This window comes from Helianthus annuus, chromosome 16, assembly GCF_002127325.2.
Source record: "Helianthus annuus cultivar XRQ/B chromosome 16, HanXRQr2.0-SUNRISE, whole genome shotgun sequence".
Lineage (NCBI taxonomy): Eukaryota > Viridiplantae > Streptophyta > Magnoliopsida > Asterales > Asteraceae > Helianthus > Helianthus annuus.
The window spans coordinates 143506659-143531531 of NC_035448.2; the positions used below are offsets into that span (position 1 = coordinate 143506659).

General features: G+C 36.6%; 2 protein-coding genes and 1 non-coding gene across 3 annotated transcripts; 2 read left to right on the forward strand and 1 right to left on the reverse strand.

Moving 5' to 3' along the window:
• Positions 1–10351, forward strand: LOC110916165 (mediator of RNA polymerase II transcription subunit 16). The gene is made up of 16 exons (XM_022160915.2): positions 1–488; positions 1210–1278; positions 2048–2136; positions 2405–2517; positions 2728–2829; positions 3406–3490; positions 3578–4171; positions 5402–6023; positions 6108–6187; positions 6280–6362; positions 6440–6676; positions 6750–6921; positions 7455–7948; positions 8476–8652; positions 9467–9841; positions 9928–10351. Exons 1-16 carry the CDS (start codon positions 205–207, stop codon positions 10075–10077), a joined length of 3726 nt encoding a protein of 1241 aa, XP_022016607.1. The 5' UTR covers positions 1–204; the 3' UTR covers positions 10078–10351.
• Positions 10352–18428: 8077 nt separating this feature from the next.
• Positions 18429–18500, forward strand: TRNAQ-UUG. The gene has a single exon. It is a non-coding gene; the product is annotated as a tRNA-Gln (tRNA).
• Positions 18501–20793: 2293 nt separating this feature from the next.
• Positions 20794–24873, reverse strand: LOC110918615. The gene is made up of 3 exons (XM_022162903.2): positions 23091–24873; positions 22194–22284; positions 20794–21279 (listed from the first exon to the last, which is right to left on the reverse strand). The coding sequence occupies exons 1-3, from the start codon at positions 24765–24767 to the stop codon at positions 21086–21088; spliced, it is 1962 nt and encodes a 653-aa protein (XP_022018595.1). The 5' UTR covers positions 24768–24873; the 3' UTR covers positions 20794–21085.

The window sequence follows — 24873 nt, forward strand, 5'->3', positions numbered from 1 at the left end:
GCATTTGTTCATGTATGTCCCCTTTTATTCGTTACACACAAACAAACCCCACTATCAATCTGTAGACAAAAACAAATCAAAATCTCTATCTCCAGTCATTGCTGTCACCCTCAATCGCGACTTTCTCACCACTTCCACCTTTCTCTCTCTCTCTCTCTCTCTATATATATATATATAAATTAGGGCTTTTCATCGCTCTTTCAAATGACTGCATCCTCTAACGAACACCAACAATCATCATCTCCGCTTGATGCCACTGCTACTTCTGCTGTTGTTGAGCCTGCAGACTCCGGTGCGATTGTAGCTGCTGATTCCGGTGCCGGTGGTGGAGACGATAGTGATATGGATAAAGGCGGTGGTACTGCTGGTGATCCGATGGATGAGGATGTTGTTAATAATCCGGCCACTGTGTTTTGTATTAGGTTGAAGCAGCCTAGGGCTAATTTGCAGTATAAGATGAGTGTGCCTGAGTTGTGTCGCAATTTTAGGTAATTTTGATGTTATTTTGTGGTTGAATGGATGGTAATTTAGGTAGTTCAGCTTCTTTTAGTTTTAATTGTGTTTGATTTGTGGATTATTAGGTTTAGTTTGTTTAAATTTTTTAGGTTATATGAGTTTTATTTGTGTTTGATTGGTGGATAATTAGTTATTAGGTTTAATTTGCTTAGTTTCTGGTTGGTTGTTTGATTCACTGTGTATTTTTATGTGGTTGAAATGTTGAATAACAGAATAAGGAACAGATTAGGAAATGTTATTTGGTGTTTTGATGATCGTGTATGTAGATTCGGGTAAAATCAATAGTGATATATGTAAAAGAAGTTTTGTGATATATGTGATCTGGCTATATGAAAGCGGTTAAAATGACTTGGTTTAGGAGCTGAAAAACTGTATATCAAGGTTCATATGTATTGACTATTGCAAGTTAAAAAAAGTAACAAGCTTACATTGAACAAACACCGATCCTATATCTTTTGATTAGGTGACAGGAAATACATTTGGTTTGAGCATTTGGTGGATTTTCGTATATTTTTCTGTGTGTTTTAGTGAAGTGAGTTAGTAAGTAGTATCTTCCAGCTGGTTTTGGTTGGTTGGCATATTTTGATATTAGCACTAGCAGTGATATCTATCTGATTATTTCAAGATTTGAATTATTATATGCAACTAGAATATGTGTCCGTTGGGTAAAAGTTTACCTTTTTGCTGGAACAGTGCCGTTGCTTGGTGTGGAAAACTGAATGCCATAGCATGTGCTTCAGAAACTTGTGCACGTATACCCAGGTATGTGACATTGTTCTTTTTCTAACCATTGACAGTAGCACACATATTTTGTTTATCTATCTAACCATTGACGCCAATGATCTCTAGATCAAGTGGTGGAAGGCTTGCATTTCTCTTGAGAGATGCAGGTTCAACTCCCACTTGGTGTAGAGTGAGGCATTGGTGGGCAATGATAGGAGACCCAGGGAAACCTGGGTTGGATCCTTGAGCCAAACGGGTTTTACCGGTAATTTCATTGTCGTGCCTACGGGTGGGTGGGTTACCGGGTTTTCCCCCGGAATTGGTGGTGGACTCGGGTTACTCTCGGAGTACTCCGTTTGTCCAGTGGGTGCCCCGAGAGTGATCGGGATTGATTCTGTTGGCCGTTCAAAAAAAATCTAACCATTGACAGTAGCACACATATTTTGTTTATCTAGGATGATTTGGTTATGAGACAGCATATTTTTGCATATTCAAAAGAACTTGATGTTGCATATATTTTATTAGTATTATCTTATGGTAACCTCTTGGCCTCATTTCCAACTTATAGGTAGGATTTTGATGTATAAGTCTCAGTAGGTCGTTATTGTTGAGGGCATTATTATAGAGGTCTTTATGTATCACTGGAGTTACGGAATTCAATCATTTAGTGTTCAATTTCTGGTGGCACCTGTTAATAAACAATTGCAATCAAGATACATGCATCAAAATCCCATGCTAAGCTTTAATGACAGAGCAGTTTTTTTGGGTTAAGACCTTTCATTCTAAGATTTTTTATTCTTTTTTGTAGTTCTAATGCAAATCCACCATTTTGGATCCCAATTCATATTGTGATACCTGAACGACCTACTGAGTCAACCGTATTTAATGTCATTGCAGGTAATGTGTATAAAGTTATGCTACATTATATCATTTCTGTTTTGATTCAGTAGTTCTTGGTTTGGTTATTTGAATGATAGGGTGTTTTTCTGTGCACTTATCTGCATAGAATGTATACTCTTATCACACACGTCAAAGACGATTCATAATTGCAATTGTGTTAGTTATGATTTTTGTTTGGCAAAGCATGATAGTTCTTTTTTGCTGTTTCTTATGGAGTTACGCTAGGTATTTAAGTAATGATTTTCTTATTGAATAATTATGCCAGATTCTCCACGTGATTCGGTTCAGTTTATTGAATGGTCTCCTTCGTCTTGTCCCCGCGCCTTACTAATTGCTAATTTTCATGGGCGGATAACTATATGGACCCAGCCTTCATATGTAAGCTTTGTCTGCCCATCTAGACTTTTGTTTTCCAGTTTTTATACATATAATCCAAGGTCATTGGTTCACTGTTCTGTTATTCTTTTTCCGTAAGGGAAAACTCTTCGCAGAAACAATATATACGATTCTCTTTTATTGAGCATATGATTGGTTTATTATCTTGCCAAATTCAACATGCTGAAACTTACTTGATTTATGATGTTACAGGGATCAGGTAGTTTGGGTAAAGATGCTAGCTGCTGGCAGCGAGAGCACGAGTGGCGGCAGGATATTGCAGTTGTTACTAAGTGGCTATCTGGGGTTTCTCCTGTACGAAGTTAACGCCTATATAGAGAGAGAGAAAGTGTAAAATACAATTGGCCTTAACGTACAAGCGTACGCAATGAGTATTCCGCATGTTATAGGTATCCGGGGTTAGTGAATCCGCATGTTATAGGTGTCTGGGTTTGTGAGTTTAGGAATTCCGCATGTTATATTTCCGATATGGTGTCCGGGTTTAGTGAATTTAGTGAATCCGCATGTATGGTGTCCGGGTTTAGTGAATGTAGTGAATCCGCATGTTATATAGGCTGTCCGGGTTTAGTGAATTTAGTGAATCCGCATGTTATGGTGTCCGGGTTTAGTGAATTTAGTGAATCCGCATGCTATAGGTTGTCCGGGGTTAGCGAATCTGCATGTTTATAGGCTGTCCGGGTTTATGAAGCCGCATGATATAGGTTGTCCGGGTTTGTGAAGCCGCATGTTATATTTTCACAGCGTACGCATTGTACATTAAGGCCAATTGTACAATAAGCGGCCTCTCTCTCTCTCTCTATATATATATATATATATAATATTCAAAACGTGATGCATGATTGACATTTATTTGTTTTCTTGTGAAAATAGTATAGGTGGCTTTCCTCAAGATCTAGTAGTTCTACAAAGTCAACATTTGAGGAGAAGTTTCTCTCACAACAGCCTCAAGCTCCAGGTGGTTCCTGTTACCTTTAACTACTCGTAGTTTTTCATCATTACTGTTTTTAAACTACGTTGTACTTTTTTTTTTCTTAAAATCCAGCTGGATGGCCGAACTTTCTATGTGTATGTTCTGTCTTCTCATCTGGATCTATTCAGCTCCACTGGTCTCAGTGGCCATCAAATCAGAGTGGTACATCTAAATGGTTTTGCACAAGCAAAGGCCTTTTAGGAGCAGGCCCCAGTGGGATAATGGCCGCTGATGCAATCGTTACAGATTCAGGAGCATTACATGTTGCAGGAGTTCCAATTGTGAACCCGTCAACTGTTGTTGTCTGGGAGGTCACTCCGGGTCCCGGAAATGGATTTCAAGCTACTCCGAAAACGAATACCAGTAGTGGAATCCCTCCTTCTCTTAACCCATCGTCGTGGGACGGTTTTGCCCCGTTAGCGTCGTATTTGTTTAGCTGGCAGGAATATCTTTATTTAGAAGCTAAGCAAGGGAAGAAGCATACAGAACAAGATTATAGTGACATGGTTGCACTTCATTGTTCTCCCGTTTCAAATTTCTCTGCATATGTGAGTCCCGAGGCTTCCGCTCAATCAGCAGCAACAACTACATGGGGTTCTGGTGTCACTGCAGTTGCATTTGACCCTACTTGTGGTGGGTCCGTGATTGCTATTGTGATTGTTGAAGGTACTAACCTCAACTTTTTTAATGGAATTTATTGTTGACTTGTTGTTTTAGGTATGTAGTGGGAGGTTCAATGGGGAACACTAAAAAAGTGGGGAACTGAATCAAACAAACTTCGATTGGACTCATTCCAGCAGCATTGGAACCGGCTCGTCGAACCTATATTATATATATCTAGGGTTTAGCTTTTAAGGTTAGGGTAGGGTTTGGCTTTTAGGGTTTTATATTAGGGTTTAGCTTTAGGTTTTAGCCTTTAGGGTTTATCATTAGGATTTAGGGTTTAGCTTTAGGTTTTAGCCTTTACACTCTGTTCCCGAGTTAACTTAATGAGGGATAAGAAAAGAAAGCAAAAGTGAGAAAGGAAAGGACGAGAAAGGAAAAATAAAGATGTCTTTCCCACCGTTTCCTCCCAAATCGGAAGGAAAGAAAAATTAAAGAATTTAGCCTAGTTTTCCTGTCACTTCCTTTCTTTTCCTTCCTTAAATGAAACTCGGGAACACGACATGTTTTATTTTCCTTTCTTTTCCTTCCTTAAATGAAACTCTGGAACACAAAATATTTTTGCTTTCTTTTTGTTTCCTTTCCTTTCCTTCGGTTAGTAAACTCTGGAACACAGTGTTAGGGTTTAGCTTTTAGGGTTTATAGTTTAGATTTTACGGTTTAGCTTAGATTTTAGTCTAATGGTTTAGCTTTAGGGTTCAGGTTTAGGGTTAGCTTTAGGGTTTAGAGTTTCTAGTTAGGGTTCGACGAGCTGGTTCCAATGCCACTGGAATGAGTCCAATTGGAGTTCGTTTGAGTCGGTTCCCCACATAGTTGTCGATAGCGAATAGCGACAAGGCACCTATAGGCTACGTAGCGAATAGCGACGGCTATTTTATAAATAGCGATTACACTAGAAAAAGAATTTTGAAAATATTTATATGTATATTACATCAAAATACCCTTGTATATATGCTATTTTACATGTATATTTAACAAAAACCTATAAATCCAGCTATTTTATAGCTATATCTAATTGGTATTAACATAAAAAAAACCTAACTGTCGCTAAGTTCGCTATTGATCGCTAAGACCCATATAGCGACACTTGGTCGCATGGCTACATAGCGCGCTATAGCCGCTATTAACAACTACGGTTCCCCACTTCTTTTGTGTTCCCTATTGAACCTAACCCTAGGTAGGTACACTTATTCTAGGAAGTAAACTTATTAGATTTTGGCATTGTGTATATAGGGCAATACATGTCTCCCTATGATCCTGATGAGGGTCCGTCTATTACCGGATGGAGAGTTCAACGTTGGGAGTCCTCTCTAGAGCCCGTTGTCCTACACCCGATATTTGGGAATCCTACATCTAGTTTCGGTGGGCAGCCTCCGATGCAGACAGTGTGGGTCACAAAAGTCAATAAAAGCATTCCAGCCACCGATTATTTAAAAAGTAACCAAACGGGTCCCAGCGGATCTACTCCCGAGGGAAGTCTAAATACATCTGAGCCTGGAATCGAAGAGTCAAAACGTGTCGTGTTTGACCCGTTTGATTTGCCGAGTGATGTTAGAACTCTTGCTCGTATAGTCTATTCTGCTCATGGTGGTGAGGTTGCTGTTGCTTTTCTACGTGGTGGGATCCATATTTTTTCTGGTTCAAGCTTTACGCCTGTTGATAATTATCAGATCAATGTTGTTTCTGCAATTGCTTCTCCTGCGTTTTCTTCTACAAGTTGCTGTTCTGCTACTGTTTGGCATGATACGATTAAGGATTGCACTATGTTGAAGATAATTCGTGTTCTTCCTCCCGCAGTTCCAAGCAGTCAAGTGAAAGCTAACTCCTCAACATGGGAACGCGCAATTGCTGAAAGGTATCCGTGTAGTAAAAAATGAACCGAAAGTATATATTTTGGTAATCATTGTAATTGTCCTGAATTTGTGATCTGTGGTATCAGGTTTTGGTGGAGTCTTATGGTTGGAGTTGATTGGTGGGATGCTGTTGGCTGTACACAGAGTGCTGCTGAGGATGGCATCGGTAAGACTGTGAATGGTTATATCGATATTACATAATTCATACAGTTTAGTATGAATTAGTGTTGAAATTTTGTTTGTGTGGTTTTTATTTAGTTTCACTAAACAACGTGATTGCGGTTCTGGATGCTGATTTTCATTCTCTTCCTTCCACTCAGCACAGACAACAATATGGCCCAGTATGTTACTTTAACCTCCTTCATTACCTGTGTTATTAATGTTCAAATAATCACAATGGTGGTTTTGATTTACGCAGAGATTAGACAGGATAAAATGCAGACTATTAGAAGGTACAAACGCTCAGGAAGTGAGAGCAATGGTGTTGGATATGCAAGCAAGACTATTACTGGATATGCTTGGAAAAGGAATAGAATCAGCTCTCGTTAATCCTTCGGCTTTAGTAGTTGAGCCATGGCTGGCATCTGGTGAGACGTTAAACAGTCTTGACCCTGAATCGATGGCTATTGACCCTGCACTTGTATTAAACATCCAGGTTTGCAAACTTTGCACCCAACTCTTTTATGATGTTGTAATGTTCATCCGAATTAACACAAATCAATGTGCAGGCGTATGTTGATGCTGTCCTTGATTTAGCTTCACATTTCATTACACGCTTGCGTCGCTATGCTAGTTTTTGTCGCACACTGGCAAGCCATGCTGTAAATACTGGTACGGGTGGCAATCGCAACATGGTGATCAGTCCCACCCAAAGTACTGGCACTCCTGGAGCTGCACAGGGTCAGTTTTTACGAAACATGTGATGTGTTGGTTTAGAGTCAAATGCCATTTTCATCCCTAAGGTTTGGTCGGTTTTGTGACTTTCGTTCAAAGGTTTGTTTCTGGATGCAAAAGGTTTGAAATCTTGCCATTTTCATCCGGCTCGTTAACTCCATCCGTTTTTCTCTGTTAAGTCAGGTGTATTTCCATCTTTTTGTTAACTTAAAGGGCAATTCGGTCGTTTTCACTTTATGTAAAAAAACCGAATACCTCGGAAATAGACCGAATTGCTCTTTAAGTTAGCAAAAAAGATGGAAATACCCTTGACTTAACGGAGAAAAATGGATGGAGTTAACGAGCCGGATGAAAATGGCAAGATTTCAAACCTTTTGGATCCAGATGCGGAAAAACAAACATTTGAACGAAAATCGCAAAACTGGCCAAACCTCAGGGACGAAAGTGGCATTTTACTCGGTTTATTTTAGTTATTTACTGAGTTACTGTGAATGTATAGGATAATGGTTAAAACATATGTACTTTGTTTTGTTATCCAGGTGGTCAAAATGGTAGTGCAAGTTCTACTGCAAGCACTCCGATCCAAGCATGGGTACAAGGAGCTATTGCTAAGATCAGTAGCACTTCCGATGGAGTTCCTAACGCAACTCCTAATCCCGTAACTGGACCATCGTCATTCATGCCTATAAGTATAAACACCGGAACATTCCCTGGAACGCCAGCTGTCAGGCTTATTGGAGACTGCCATTTCCTGCATAGATTGTGCCAGCTTTTGTTATTCTGCTATTTCTTTCGGCGAATACACCTACCCCGATTTTTAGGTGCTCCTCAAAGGAACAACACAGATTCAGCTGTGCATAAACCTCAGTCTGGTGGCCCCGGAAAGGTTGAAGAAATCAGCTCCGTCTCTACAAAAGCCACGTCAGCTTTGGGTGGTCAGGTTGGCTCTGGAGCCAAAAGCTCTGAAGACGGCCCGGCAAATAAGTCTAGGTATGGTTCTGGCAATGCGGGTCAAGGATACACATTTGACGAGGTAAAAGGCCTTCACTTACCTTTTGAGTAAAATGCCATTTTCGTCCTAGAAGTTTGGTCACTTTTGCGATCTTCGTTCCTGCGGTTTGTTTATTCATATCTGGATCCAAAAGGTTTGAAATCTTGCCATTTTCATCCAACTTGTTAACTCCTACCATTTTTCTCCGTTAAATGAGGGGCGTTTCTGTCTTTGTAGACATTTTATTATTAAAATAAAAAAAACATTGTAAGAAATAAAAAACCACCTCTGTCAAGTTTCTCCCCACCCCAAACCCTTTAATCATCATAAAAACCGTATAAAAAGACGAAACTACCCCTGAATTAACATTAAAAATGGATGGAGTTAACAAGTTGGATGAAAATGGAAAGATTTTAAACCTTTTGGATCCAGATGTGGAAAAACAAACCTTTGGACGAAAGTCGCAAAAGTAGCCAAATGGCATTTTACTCATACCTTTTCTTTGGTAGTTAAATTTTGCTGGTTAAGATATGGATGCTGATAGGTGTTCTTACTGTGATATGATGCAGGTAAAGGTGCTGTTCCTGATACTAATGGATCTTTGTAAAAGAACATCGGGTCTGGCACACCCGTTACCCGTCTCTCAGGTCGGGAGCAGTAACATCCAGGTCCGTCTACATTACATAGACGGAAATTATACAGTGTTGCCAGAGGTTGTTGAAGCATCCCTTGGTCCACATATGCAGGTACTGCAATCTTTGACATTATGTATATAACAAAAGAGGGTGTCTTAGGAATAGTCCCAAACACACAACCTCTATTTTTTATTATTCTTCTTTATCAAATTTACAAAAATGCCATCCAACTCGTGATTTTTTTTCTCTTTTGTTGTATTCAACCCTTAACTTTTAGCATTGCCACTTACACCCCTTAGCTTTCTAAATCTTTGTAAAATGTCATTTTGACCCCCCCCCCCTCGGGTTTTACGTGCTTATTTTTATGTACGTGGGTCAAATATAATACGTTTTCGTGCTTATTCCTATGTTTGTTTTATTTTGACCCCTCTCGAGTTTTACGTGCTTATTTTTATGTACGTGGGTCAAATATAATATGTTTTCGTGCTTATTCCTATGTATTTTTTTTGTTGATCGGGTCAAATATAATACATTTTCACTAAACGGTATAAATTCAAGTTACTTTACGTTTCGACTCTGCAGCAGCGCGTGGTACCGTTCTTTAACGTAAAAGAAAACTATTTTCTTACGTGCTTACTTTTAAATACGTTTCGTTATGAATCCAAGTTGGTTTACGTTTTGACGTAAATTCTCTAGGTACTGAGTCTGGTCAAAATATAATATGTTTTCATGCTTATTTCATGTGCGTTTTCAGTTGGTCTATGTTTTGATATAAGTTTTGTTCAAAAACGAGTTGGGTCAAATATTTGACGGTATAAGTTTGAGTTACTTTAAGTTTTGACGCCGTCGCAACGCGTGGCGGGTCAAAATACTAGTTAATCATCAATGTAATAATCTTTTGCCTTATCATGAACTTTCTATGTAGAATATGCCACGGCCCAGAGGCGCAGACGCAGCGGGTTTGCTACTCAGAGAGTTGGAGCTCCATCCTCCTGCTGAAGAATGGCATAGACGGAATACATTTGGTGGGCCCTGGTCTGACCCGGATGATCTGGGTGTGGATGATTCGTCAAGACTGACCACCTCCACAGATTGGGCCAGCTTTAGCTCGGTTGATGGCAATGACGTGCACCACGAAGCCCAACGCTTATGGCCTAGGAAACGCAGGATGTCGGAGAGAGATGCGGCGTTCGGGTTGAACACTTCAGTTGGGTTGGGAGCGTTTCTCGGGATAATGGGTTCCCGGCGAGATGTAACGACAGCTGTCTGGAAAACGGGTCTCGAAGGAGTTTGGTACAAGGTATTGTCTTTTCTAGTGTTAAAAGCCGTTTTAAATGGGTTACGTTTATTTTATTGGTTATTGAACCAAGTGTATGTTGTATGCAGTGTATAAGATGTTTGCGCCAAACTTCAGCTTTTGGCTCACAAGGTGGCAACAGTAGCACGTCTACTCAAAATGAGCGTGAGACATGGTGGATCAGCCGTTGGGTTCATGGTTGTCCAATGTGTGGAGGGACATGGGTTCGTGTTGTATAGACGACTGCTTCAGTAAAGCTGTAGGTTAGCTTTAAGTTTTATGTATAACTTCTAAAATTGCCACACAAAATGGCAGGTTTGTCTCACGAAATTTTAGAAGTGTTTCATGCATTAAAATAGTGTTTTCTAATTATTTTTGGAATTGTCGTCGAAATGAACATGTTAGATGTCAGATAGTAAACACTGATGTAGGAAAGTATGTATTTACTAATTTGTATGTCATTTGCATGGTGATGTCTAATCTAAAGTAAATTGTCTTTGTACTCTTGTAAAACGAATTCGTCATTTGCTTTCTTGGCGAAGTTTGAAGTCTAGTTTTTGGGGATGGACATAAAATAGCAGATTTTGGCTGAATTGACACAGTTGTGAAATGTAACCAAGACACTGTGGTCTCTTTTCACTTATTTTATGGTCCGCTTATGGGTTTTAGCTTTGTTTTTAGTCGGTTATTGTTTTCAACCCACCGTCGGTCGATTGGTGTTTTGACAAAACAAGTTGCCTCGCTTGGGAAAACTAGTGGGATTCTTTCACGCTACGCGGCATGATTTTAGTCGGTGTCGGTTCATACCGTAACAGTACTGGTTCTTGGTATAGCAACCAAAATGGAAAACCCGAAGAATAAACTTGTGAATAACGACTCATGTTTTAGATAGATCATAAACCATAAAAAAATGAATGTCAATATCAGTTTGTTCGTCACAATACCGTCACTCGGCGGTCGCCGCAGCCTATGATACCAAAAAGATGTATTTTGTTTCGAATGCAATTATGTTTTCCAAAAATTTTATATTGCAACACATTTCTATCTATCTTGAATTACAAAGTCGGTGGATTTACTCCACCGACCTCACACTTTTTACCAATTAGCGGGCTACGTTGACAAAGCCCAAAGCGTGGCCCAAAGTATTAAAAAGATTTTGGCTGTTGACATTCGGCTGTATTCGGAAACACTCTGCTCTCTGGGCTCAGCCCTCCAAGTGGCAGCACCTCCACTTCATCTTTTTGAGAACGAAAAATTAGTCGTTTTCAAGCCACTGTACAATTGTTTGATTTTGGCAAATTGGATTTAAATAATCCCAACTTGCTCAATTTGGCCGATAATAATCCCAACTCAGTTATTGGCCGATAATAATCCGACCTGGTCCACTTTTGGCCGATAATAGTCCGCCGTTAGAAATAGCTTAACGGAGTTAAGCTTTTTTCCGAATTACAAACCGATGTTTTATGGATTTTGATCAGAACGAGAATACGAGTTGATTGATATAAAATTTACCTTGAAATACTTCCCCAAACGACGAAAACAGTGCTTCAATTCGGGTGTTTAAACTTCCAATTAACAAAAATCAAGTCGTTTGAAGCACCGTTTCGAGGTAATTTTACATAAATCGAATCGTATCCTCGTTCTGATCAAAATCCATAAAACATCGGTTTGTAATTCAGAAAAAAACTTAACTCCGTTAAGCTATTTTTAACGGCGGACTATTATAGGCCAAAAGTGGACCAGTTCGGATTATTATCGGCCAATAACTGAGTTGGGATTATTATCGGCCAAATTGAGCAAGTTGGGATTATTTAAATCCAATTTGCCTTTGGTTTTTACCCTTTAATTTTAGGGTAGTATTATTTACAACTTTAGTATAGTTTTTTTTATCCTAGCTTTGTCAAATTTCATTATTACCCTGTTTTAGCCCTTAAGTTTACGAAATATAATTTTTAACACCTTAACTTTTTATGAACTTTGTAAAATGTCACTTTAACCCCTCGAGAGTTTTGACTTGACGGTATAAATTCAAGTCAGTCAGCTCGCATATAATACGTTACGATTGTACGGTATAAATTTGATTTGCGTTACGTTTTGATCCAATCGCAATGCAGCAATATGTTACGTTGAGTTCAACCGAATACGTCAAAACGCGTGTTTTCATAAGGTTAGCGCATCACATAACACTTTGATTAATCCGTTCGACGTTTGCAATGGACCCGCGCCGCAACACGCGCGGGTCTTATTACTAGCTATATCTTAAAAGACAAAGTCGGTGGTACTTTTACAAATAGTTTGTTTTTGACACTCCAACTTTGTGGTAATTTTTTTTTTCAACCCCAACTTTGTTATAGTTTCTTACACTTTCTTAGCCTTTAAGTTTAGGATATGCAATTTTTAACCACTTAACTTTTTATGAACTTTGTAAATGGCACTTTGACCCCCTCGAGAGTTTTTGGCTTGACGATATAAATTTGAGTTAGTCGGAATACGTTATGATTGTACAATATAAATTCGATTTACGTTACGTTCAATCAGATATGTCAAAACGTGCTTTTCATATGGTTAATACATCACATAACGCTTGGATTAATGCGTTCGATATTTGCGAAGTACCCGCGCCGCAACGCGCGCGGGTCTTATTTACTAGTTTTAAATAAAACTTCTATAACACATTAGAAAGTTATAGCACGATATTCAAACTGTTATATAAAACAAAATTTATATAATATTAAAGAAGGTCGGTGACAACAATGTCACCGACAAAAAGACAATATTGCCACCAAGTTCTTTTACTGGTCCATATGTCAAGCATTTGTCCACGATTTTTGTTTTTCCTTTTTTACCAAAGTTTTTGACACTAATTGCTTTCACCGTCGCATCGAGATTGACCCACGGTCCGGAGTGTCGAGGAGCCCACCGGCTACCGGTTGTGACGTTTGAGGTCTGATTGGGTTGAAATTCGGTGTGCTTAGTGGTGTCGGGGGCGGCTGAAGCGGTGGCACGTGTGGCGGTAGCGGTGGTAGGGGTATGAAGCAAATTAGATTTTGTTGATGCAGCCACCTTTGGTGACCACACGAGGGGTTTTCTGGTGAATGCACACGCAGATCTACGAAGATCCAGAGTTTGGGGTTTGCAAATGGTTGGTAATGACATAAAGAAGAGAGAGCAGAGATATAATAGGGTTGGTAATGACAAAGGGGAAGTACAAGAGGAAAAAGAATGTAAAAATGAAATGAATAATAGGGTCGGTAATAAACTAAAAACAAAAATTGCTTAGAAAATTGTAACTGCCACTCTGATTTTTTTTTCTACACTTTTGTTTTTCTTATTGAATACTTTTTTATATGTTAAAGATTCATTTTGATATGTCCCTTCTCGATTTTTTCAACAAAACTATTTTCACACACATATAACTATATTTGTAAAATAACATCTTTCTCAAATAAATTTGTTTGCTGATCATGTTGATGTATAAAATCTTTTGATATGCCTACAATTTTCATAGTGATGGTGATGGTAGAAGAAGGGTCAGGTGAAATTGGATGATAAAAAAAAGGTCTAATTATCAAATCAACACATATTTTATTAATGTGCTAATAAAATTGGTTAATAGTGCGGTTTGCTTATTTAGACGTGTTAAAAATTCTCTTTTTATCGTCATTTCGACGTCAATGTTTCATTACGTGAGTTTTTTTTTTCGTTTCGACTTATGATTCTGTTTATTTTATAAGACGCGTTTTCATATGGTTAACGCGTCAAATAACGTGCCAGTAGCTATAACAAACTAACGCGTCGTCGCTGCCGCAACGCGCGGCCTATGGCAAAAATCTAGTATATATACGAAAAGTTATGATGGATTTTCTTTTGTGAAAATACCAACTATATTTCACCCGACTCATTGTATTAAAATAAAGAAATAAAAACTTAAATATATTTGACTTGACTCGATTATGAATAAATTTATTACGAAAAGTAGATAAAAATAAATAAATCACAAGTGTATTAAGAATTTAATTAATAATTATATTTTAATAATATAACAAAAAAATTAAGTATGTTTTCATCATCATCCTCCGATTTCATCGTCGTCTTTGTTCTTTTACCTCTTTCTTATTATTAAAATCTCAACAATTATTGTACTTGCGTCCTAGCAACAATGGATAATGATGTAGTTAGTTATATTGGGCAAATCTCTACTGAGAAAGATACATGGAAGTTGTAGGTGCGAGTATTACGTTTGGGGAAGCAAGCCTATCAGATTGACATGATTTTGATGGACGAGAATATTTTGATTATTACAACTTCTTATCTTTATGTTTTTTATGTTTTTTTATACTGCTACATAATAGATGTTCTGTTTTATTTAGGGTGATAAGATTCAGGCCAGTGTAAAGAAGGTGTTGATGTCTGTGTTTGAAAATCAGCTTGAGGAAGGTAGTGCAGTCGTTCTTAGCAAGTTTGGTGTTAGTGAGATGAATGACAAGTTTCCTGTCATCAAGCATTCGTATAAGCTCATCTTCTACCGTCAAACAAATGTCAAACGTTGTGAAGATTTCGACGGACCTTTATATGGTTTTCAGTTGGTTGATTTTCACCATATAATAAATCGCGATGTTATCGTTGAATCAACAATTGGTTAATATTTTTTTTTTTGTTATTTGCATTAAATGTAACTAATTAGACTTGGTCATTTATTATGTTAATGTTAATTTTGTTTTTGTTTTTGTTTTTGCGTTTTTAGATGTAATGGGTTATGTAGTATCTACTACCGACATGGAATTTTTAATCGTTCCGGAAAGGAAAGCAAGAGGATAAGTTTCATGGAAATGATGTTTACAATTGATATTGTTAACTGATGATACCCTTTGCCTTTTATAATTATGTTCTTTGATGTTTTGTATAATTATTTTAGTTTCATGGAAATGATGTTTACAATTGATGTTTCATATATGCTATTGATTTAATTATGTATATGCCATTATGTTTTATAATAGTCTTTTATTCTGGTTATAGTGGAGAGACGATTGGTTGTAATTTGTGGGATAGTTTTGCACAACAATTTTCTACATTTCTTCAAGGTTATTCAAGTGATGAAGTTGTCATTGTTCTTATTCAATTTGCCAAAGTTAGGAATTCGAAAGGTACTTTATATATATCAAATCGTTATCTGTAAAAGTATAGCATTTTTCGAAAGATATTTTCATTTTACCTTTGTAGGCAGCCCAAATATTCAAAATGCATGTTTTGGCAGTCGATTGTTTATCAACGTGGATGTTAAGGAAATTACCAATTTCAGGAAGAGGTTAATCTTTAAGTCCTTATACATTTTATAGTTTCATTCAAGTTTGGATTTATAAGTATTGTTTTCTGTTTTTGTGTAGTCTCATTTAAGTCGGCATTTATAAGTATTGTTTTCTGTTTCTACAAATATATCAGAAATGTTATTTTAGAAATGTTACCCAAAAAATGATTATTTTATAAAAATTAACTTTGATACAACAAATATATCAATACTACATCAAATTTCATACAATAAACCTAAAATCAATCGGAAAATATAAATCCAAATATCTACGAAAGAGGTAATGCAGAAATCAAACAAAACAAGTTCATATAAATCCTATTATAAAACAAACAAAACAACTTCATATAAATTTCTGTATTTATCATCACCACATTATGCTTTACAGTCAATGCATCCAAATCAAGAAACTAAAACGAAATGTAACAACTTAAAGACTCAATACAGAAGAAATCGCAAAAAAAAAAAAAAAAATGATCGAAACCTTCAAAGTTATTTTCGCCAATGCCGGAGTAGAGTATGAGGGCATGTTTGGGTAAGCTTATTGAAACAACTTATTGACTTATTGGCTTCTTGGAAAAGTCAGGATTTTGTGACTTATTGACTTATTGGCTTTTCCTCCTCACATACACCCTCTTTGCCAAACATCATTTTAAAGCTTATGACTTTTCAAAAAGCCAATAAGTCAATAAGTTGTTTCAAAAAACTTACCCAAACATGCCCTGAAAAGTCCAAGCCGGAGAAGGAGAAAGGTATAAGAAAGTTTCATTGGGATTGTTAAAACTACTCGGTAACTATGTAATATTTACTTTATTGGGTTTATAATAAACAACTAATAGACAAGATTTTGTTTAACAAACCTTTTTAATAGATTTATAGGTAATATATTTTTACAAAATCTATAAAACGTGTACATGAGCTATGCTACTTTAAAGTAAACTAACTTAGAGATCGTTATTATATTTTTTCAAGTTATGAGGTGACTTTGTTTCACATATGGTATATAACTAGTTGGTGCCCCGTCCGTGTTGCAGGGCGATGGCCAGATAATTCTCAACCAATTAAAAGAACCGTACTATAGTTTTGTTAGAAAGGAAAACTAAAATGATGAGGAGATCGTAATTTTTAGCTGAGGTAAAATTGTAAATTTTAGCTAGGGGAAAACCATATTTTTATTTTGAACTGGAGGAAAAAACGTAATTTTGAATTGAGGGTGAAAACATAATTTTGAACCGAGGGGAAAATCGTCATTTTTAGCTGGGGCCGGAAGCATAATTTTAGTTTGAACTGTGGGCAAAAACATAATTTTAAAGCAGATGTATAATAATAAACTGGTGTAAAAGCGTAATTTTGAGATAGGGGAAAACATATTTTTATTTTGAGCTGGGGCGAAAATGTAATTTTAGCGGAGGGTAAAAGCGTAATACTTGAACCGATGACAAATTCGTAATTTTTAGCTGGGGGTAACAGGGTAATTACTTTTTGAACTTGGGGCGAGAACGTAATTTTAAACTGGGGGTAAAAATGCAATTTTAAAGCAGAAAAAAATAATAAACTGGTTGATCCAATGATGTATTGTTGGCCGTCCATTTTGACCAATGGCAGGGAAACACTATTCCCTGCCATGATAAACGTAGATGTAGGAAATTTAAACGGGGCAAAATTGTAATTTTGAACCAATGGCAAAATTGAAATTTTTAGCTGGGAGCAAAAACGTATTTTTTTTAAATGAGGGTAAAAACATAATTTTGAAAAGATGGCAAAATCGTTATTATAAGGAAAAAAACCTAATGGCAAAATTGTAAATTTAAACGGGACAAATCGTAATGTTGAACAGAGGACAAAATAGAAAATTTTTAGCTGGGAGTAAAAGCGTAAATTTATTTTTAAATGAGGGCAAAAGCACATTTTTGAACTGATAGTAAAATCGTAATTTTCAAAGGAGATAAAATCGTAAATTTGTTGGGCCAATAGAGGAGTGTCATGCATGACTATGAATATAAACGGGGCAAAATCGTAATTTGGGAAAAAAAATTATGGGGGCATGTGGCCACCCAACTCAACCAATACAATAAAAGTACTATTGCCGCAGTTTATTTTTGTATATGTTGAATAAGAACAATTTAACGTATTGAGCAAATGCTCCATAATTATATTGTATTTTTATCTATTAATGATTAGCGTTGTAATGTTGTGAGCAAATTGATAATTCTCAGCATGTGGCATTATGTATTTTTAGTGTTGTAATGGTAAGAAGTCTATTCTTTGTGTTTGAATAAAATCTTCCTCTCTGGCTAGGAAAAAAGCCATGAATTATCTCTGATAGTAGAAATCTGAGTCAACATGAAAATTAGGTACTTTAAAGAACATTGCTTCGGAAAAAGAGGAACAAAAATCCAAACAAATTTATTTTCATTGAATTCTTTTTAAGCCATAATGATTTGTAATGGTTTATGGTTGCATGTTTATGTTTTCTTAAAATAATTAAGACTTGGTCAACAATGTTTGAATTTGAATATATTTTAACCCTTTTCATGATAATATGTTTGTTGGTTTATTATAGTGTTTTGGTTTCATTCATTGTCTTTTCAAGTTTTTAGGCATACAATTAATAGTGTTTGTTGGTTTAATAGTAAATTTATATGTTTTATTCATATTTTTAGGCATATAATAAATTAATCGCAATCGCAATCAATTAATGAATAAAACGTAAAGCATTATGGACTTATGATTGTTTTGATTGAAATATTGATCTTATGGTCTAAAATAAACCCGTGTAATGTACGGAGCATAAACTAGTATAATATAATAATGGGCATATGGTCATTTTGTACTCTTGGAGACTTGGACCTTGGTTTAAAAAGGTGAGGCATTTAGACTTTAAAAGTCTGGCGAGCTTTATATGTATATATGAGGTGTTTAGTATTTAAAAAAATTCACACATTTTGTAGATAATGTTTTAATTTGTTAGTTTTAAACACCAAGAATAAAGATATTAATAATGGCCATTACATGTTATGAACTATTATAATAACTTTTACTTGAACAGTTAGAAATCATAATCATAATGTATTACCTATAAATGTTTTTTGTTAATAATAATTACCAGCATAAACATCATTTGTAAATTATGTTATTAAAACGTGTAATTAACAAAAAGAATTGGCTTATGTTACAGAATAAATATATCTTTTATTTTCTAGACCTACGTATGTTCTTGTTTGGTTTCTTTTGTTGAGTTTGTTCATATATTTAAGCCTGTGTGAAGGAGAGTATAAACAAATTGGTTCTATGGTGTAGTGGTTAGCACTCTGGACTTTGAATCCAGCGACCTGGGTTCGACTCCCGGTAGGACCTTTTTTTATTGTTTCTTCCAATTTTTATTTATTCAAACTATTTATCTTTAATATATAGAAAAAGATATTGAACATATGCACTATAAAAAATTATATTGATTTAATAAAAAATTGCATACTATTAATAGACAAACTAAATGAATAGTATTATATGTATTATGTGGTTTTTTATATATCTTACATAACTTGCGTTTGTTTTTTATCCATGTAAATTACGTGTCGATATTTTTTGGTCATATCAAGATTTTTTCTCTATGGATTGTTGTAACGAGTATAGGGGGCGTAACAAAACAACCCAATACCGATCAAATTCCCGCTATGTTGGTATATTTTTGTTCATGTCTTCTCTATTGGTTGCTATAACAAGTGTCAGTACCGAAGTTAAACGAACTAATACCCACCCACGGCGCAACGCGAGGATTTCAGGCGCAACACGCGGATTTAATAGCACTAGTTATATTTAATCCTAAAATATACACGTCTAACTTGTAATATTTACTATAAAAGTTATACACGGATACATGTCTAAGTTATGATATTTACAATAAAAGTTATACACGGAAACTATAAATTTATTGACCGTTTAAATATTTATCTTCATGATTACTTCTGGTTCTCAAAAATGTTACTCCGTGCATTATTAAAATCATTAATACTTTCTTCATCTCTAATTTGCTAATGTCGAACACCAAATATTTTAAAATCTAGCTGTGTCGTTTGAACAATAGCAACTTTATGCTTTCTTTCAAAATTTAGCTCCAAAGATTAAATCTGCATAATATCATTACCGCTTACATGTCTCTGTTAAAAGAATGTAATTTTAGATGATAAAAATGTTAAAAACAAATTGTTATTTTTTGATATATAATTACTTCTTAAGTGATTCTTTTAACATCATAAGTGATTTTTAGGCGTGTTATCGTGTTTGCATATACATAGGTTAAACCCGAAATTTAGACACAACTTGAAAATCATGCTACATATATGAATCTGAACCTCACAAGATTTCACCATACAAACACGATACATCTAACCCAAAATTTTATTTTACCTTTTTTATTTTCATCTAAATATTCTAAATTTACAGGTATACAAAAATACAAATGTACTATCAAAATTGATGCTCATTTTATCTTTATGTTATTTTTTTTAAACTTTCTGATATAATACTCAATTTTCTTAACGTATATCATAAAAACACTTTCTAAAAAGGAAGTATATAATTAAGCAAGTCAAGGGTGAAGGTTGACCTAAACACAACCCATTTAACTTAACAAGTCTTAAACCAATGAAAACACCAACCATCCAATCATCCATATGATGACCCTGCTTTTTCTGCATTGCCCTTGATCATCATTTGAACCAAACCTCTATGGCAGTGGTTAACCAGGACAGCACATTAAATACTAACAGGTGAAACCATCACCATCCTGTCCACCGGAGATCTCAAGGTTTACCTCGACTATAGTGGCCCGTCTTGAGGATTTGGTCCACTTGGTCAGACCAAGGTTGCAAGAGGGATACATGACCGCCTTGTTAAATTTGAAGGATGATTATTATACATAACATTTGATCTTCTTCCTCACCTACAAGTTCCGATCAGGAATCTGGATCAGGAGAGAATGGTGGGACCGGACAGAGTTACAGGCGGTCATAAGCGATTGTTTGCAACTCAAGGAACACTTATCAGGCTTTTACGGTTACGAAGATTGCTCGTTGTGTTAGCCATGCTTGGGTGTTTATAGAGGATTATGGTTGGTAGGAATTGTGACGTTTACAGACATTTTGAGCAATTTAGGAGCATTGTTGGTTCATGTAATAAACGCGAGGAATAGAATACATGGATACAATAACACAAGGTTTCGGTTATCATCATCATCGTATATTCATATTAACTTTTGTGTCCTTTTTATTGTACTTTAAACGATTAGCACAGTGTACTGTGGTTTCTTCATATAGTTTACTCCTACTTAACATATCGTGATTTTTGACATGGCGCAAACCCAAGCTTGGGTTTAGACTAAACGGGCCCGGGTCAACAGACAAAACACATTTAGCTAATGAGTTGTGTTCAGGTTGACATGTTCGAGTCCTGGGTTGACCCATTTAACCCATTTAGTTTTTTATATTTGATAGTTTTAACTTAAATTAATTGGGTACTTTACGCCAAAATCAAAAGAAAGAAGTATTAATTTACATATTATAGTATTAATTTGCAGAAATAAAATAAAATAAAATTTTAAAGTTGAACGGGTCATATTCATATCAACTTGTGAAAGCAGCAGGCTAGTAAGTAACAACAACAAGATCAATTTATTATTACCAACAACATTTTGAACTTTTAAATGTTACACTGTTTGGAAGTTCGACAAGAGTCATGCCTTCTTCCGAGGACAACATATCCGAATCAAAAGTAACGTACAATATTCATGTACCAATTATGAGTCATTGACTCATTGCTGCACATCTGCTATGTATATCATCATTCTAGAAATGAAATTTATTCTAAATGCTATAAATCGGTTTAATACGCAAAGGAAAATTGCACCCTTTTGCCAAATTCGGCAGAAGCAGTTGACTTTTGGGTCAAAGTCGATTCTTGTACCTTAGTTCAGATTCACAAGTCATTAGGGCTTGTTTTACCTGCGGATTATTGGAGTCCATGAGAAGCGCATCCTCATAAAGCCTTTTAGCTTGACTTAATAACTTCACTTTCTCTCTATAGTTTCTTGTTCTTAGACGTGATCTTTGTTGTAATGCAACGCCCCATCTGAAAAGAGCTGCAAACCGACACTTTTACGTCAAAAAAACGAGCAAAGGCTAAGGGTGTGTTTCAGGTTCTGCTTATATAGTCATGCAGAAGTTATTCAATATAAAGAAGCATTAATGATGGGTGTTCACGTTCCAGTTCAGCCGGTTTTGACAACAATTTTAGGGGTACGGTTTCGGGAAATGACAAACCAAACTAGTCGGGTTGAGCGGTTTAACGGTTCGGTTTGGCAGTTTGTAAAAAATTTCTTTTGAGTAAAGTACACGGATCGTCCCTGTGATTTACCAAAATTTTGGATTTGGTCCTTAGCTTTCTAAAAGTACACGGATGGTCCCTGTGGTTTACCAAAATTTTGGATTTTGGCAGTTATGCATGCGTATTATATTTTGTTAAACGTCTTTATTGTTTTAAAATTTTAAATACCTAGTAACGATTTTGAAAAATAAAAAAAATTGAGTAAAGTACACAGATGGTCCCTGTGATTTACCAAAATTTTAGATTTTGTAACACATTTAGTCCCCAGCCAAGAATCTAAAGGTTTTAGCATGTCCAAGTTAGGGACTAAATGCGTTACAAAGTGCAAATCGCAGGGACCATCCATGTACTTTTGGAAAAAAGCTAGGGACTAAATGTGTTACAAAGCGCCAAAAATAAAAAGAAAAGGTTAAACGGCCCGATAGGCTTACACGACCGGTTCCAAGTTCCAAACTGTCTAGCCAGACCGTTAAACCGCCAACCCACCAAAACCAAACTGTGAACCAGACCATATAACCAGCCGACTTGCTTCAAACCTTTGGTTTAATGGTCCGGTCGGTTGCAACGGTTTATGAACACCCCTAATCCAATATATGCCCTACTGCGGTTATTTTGATTGCCATAAGCCCATAACATGGTTCATGTCTGAAAGACAAAAGTGCATTGTACCATCTGGCGTATGAGCATTGCTTCTGGACATCATTGCATTAAATTTGTCAATGGCTGCCAAGTAAACCTTGTCAGCATCAAAAGCTGCTTCCTGAGAACATTAAACCTTAATGTTATAACATGTTTAGGTAAAAGATCAAATAAAAATAAAATAAACGTACGAACTGTACGAATTGAAAGAAAAGTCAAAAAGTGGCGGTGGCAATATGGTAATTATCAGCAATTTCAATAGTACTGTACTGGGGAAAAGCAAAAAGCATCTGTAGGGTAATTTTGAGCATCAATAGGGTAATTTTGAGCATCTGTAGAGTAATTTTGAGAAATGTAGGGTAATTATCAAATTACTCTAGTAGAGTAATTTTGACTTCTGTAGGGTAATTTTGGGAAATGTCTTGTAGAGTAATTTTGTTAGCATTTAGTTATGGGGTTTAGCTTTATGGTTTAGTTTTTAGCTTTTAGTTTGGGGGGGGGGGGGGGGGGGTTAGGTTTTTTTTTTGGGGGGGGGGGGGGGGTGGTTTAGGTTTTTGGGGGTGGGGGGGGGTTTAGGTTTTTTTAGGTTTTTGGAGGGTGGGGGGGGTTAGGTTTTTTTAGGTTTTTGGGGGTGGGGGGGGGGGGGGGGGTTAGTGTAATTTTGATAATTACCCTACAATTTTGATAATTACCCTACACGACCAAAATTACTCTACTTGAGCTTTTACAAAATTACCCTACAGAAGTTCAAAATTACTCTACTAGAGTAATTTTGAAGTTGCTGATAATTACCAAAATGCCACCGCCACTTTTTTGACTTTCTTTCACTTCGTACGTTTTGTACGATAATTTTATTTTCACAAGAACTTAACTCAACATGTTTATTATGTGTTTTTCCTTATTCATATATTGACTAACGGTGCTTACAGGTCCAATATCAGCTATCAATTGAGCTCTGAAAGAAAGAGCAAGACCCCAATTATACAACGCTCTCATATCATCTCCGTCAATCGACAACGCCAGCCTGTACTTCCGTCCAGCCTTAACTAACAGTTCTTCACACTCTTCACAAACATTAACAAGATAATCAACAAACTTTTCCCTATTCGAGACTTCATCGTCTAATCTTCCAATCACATTGGAGTCACTTTCCGCTAGTAACGCTCGTAATTTACGGCTCAACTTCAGTTTCAACTCTCCATGAAGAAGATAAGTGTTTCCCAACTGACCCACAGCCAATAAACTCATCGGCTTCATGTCTACGGCTTTAGACAACAATTCCGTCGATTTATACAACATTTGTTCCGTGTCTTCTTCAATCCCTCTATGCGTTAGCCACTCTCGGGCTTGTTTCAAAAGCCCGTTTGCCTCGGTTAAATAATCGTTGAAAAGCACATCACTTGATATCTCTGAAGACGGAGACTCATCAAATATGTTCTCGTTTTCATAACCTTCATTTTCACTTGACTCCAAGTCATCATAAAGCATATTAGTTCTGTTATATTTACCGTAATCCTGTTGCTCTCGCTCATAATATCCCTTTGTCCGTCTTTGGTCATAAAACCGCGCTTTATTATCCTTAAACACATACTCATCCGTGTCAAAAACTTGTTTAGCATCGGCCTCCGTCTCAACTAACGTCATTCTACCCATTCGACCTATCGTTTTCCCTCCATACGTTTCCTTAACCCTGACATCACCATCATTATACGCGCTCTTATCTTCACCGTTCACGGATTTCATCGTCTTATCTTCAACAACCGGATCCACGACTTTTTCTTGATTCCGATCACTCTTAACCGTATCTTTCATCTTACCAACCTTCGACCCAAAAGATCTTTCTTGAAAACCTGCAATCAACCGCGAGATATCGAACCCTTTTCCCTCAGGCTTCTTCGTCTGATCACTTGGTTTATGATTCAAAGATTTCGATACATCATTACCATCAACCACCATATAACCTTCAATCATGCTTTTAGCTTCTACTATCGCCTCTTCAATCGATTCGACACTCTCGATATAACCAACCAAATCACTCTTACTAACCCGATTACAGTCGACATCTTTCCTCATACTTTCCTTTAAAGATCCAAACTTTAAACCAAACCCATCAAACAAATCCACTAAACTCCTCAAACCCTCACTCAAAACCCTAAATTCCTCATCTTTAATCACCCCCTTCTTCTTGCTTTTCTTCCCACTATTACTCAAAACCTCATTAAAATCCCACCTATTCACAACCCCAAACGAAAACCCAACAGCAAAAACAAGAAAACAGGCGGGAAAAACAACAATTGATGAAACCCTAACCCTAGAAAACCCTAGAGCACAAACAAAACCAAATAGGTAGACGAATGTGTACTTTTTTTCATCGATTCCGAGTGAGCTCAGTAGCCTGTTGAGGTGAGTTGATTCGGTTGAGTTGCTGGTGGAGATGAGATCGGCCCAACCGCCGTGGTCGGTTGAGGTTGAACATGAACAGGACGTGGTTGAGGGGTGTGGTGGAATGGGTTTTGTGATTTTGAAGTTTAGAAATGTGTGATTGTTGTGAGGAAGTGATGGGAAGCTGGAGATGAATTTAGGGTTTGAAATTAGGGTTTTCATCGCCGGGAGAGTGAGTAAAGTTGCCGGAGAAATGTTCGACGGATAAATGTTACATGGTGTTTGGTATTAAGGGGGTGTTTCGCCTAGCTTTTATTTTTTGGCTTAT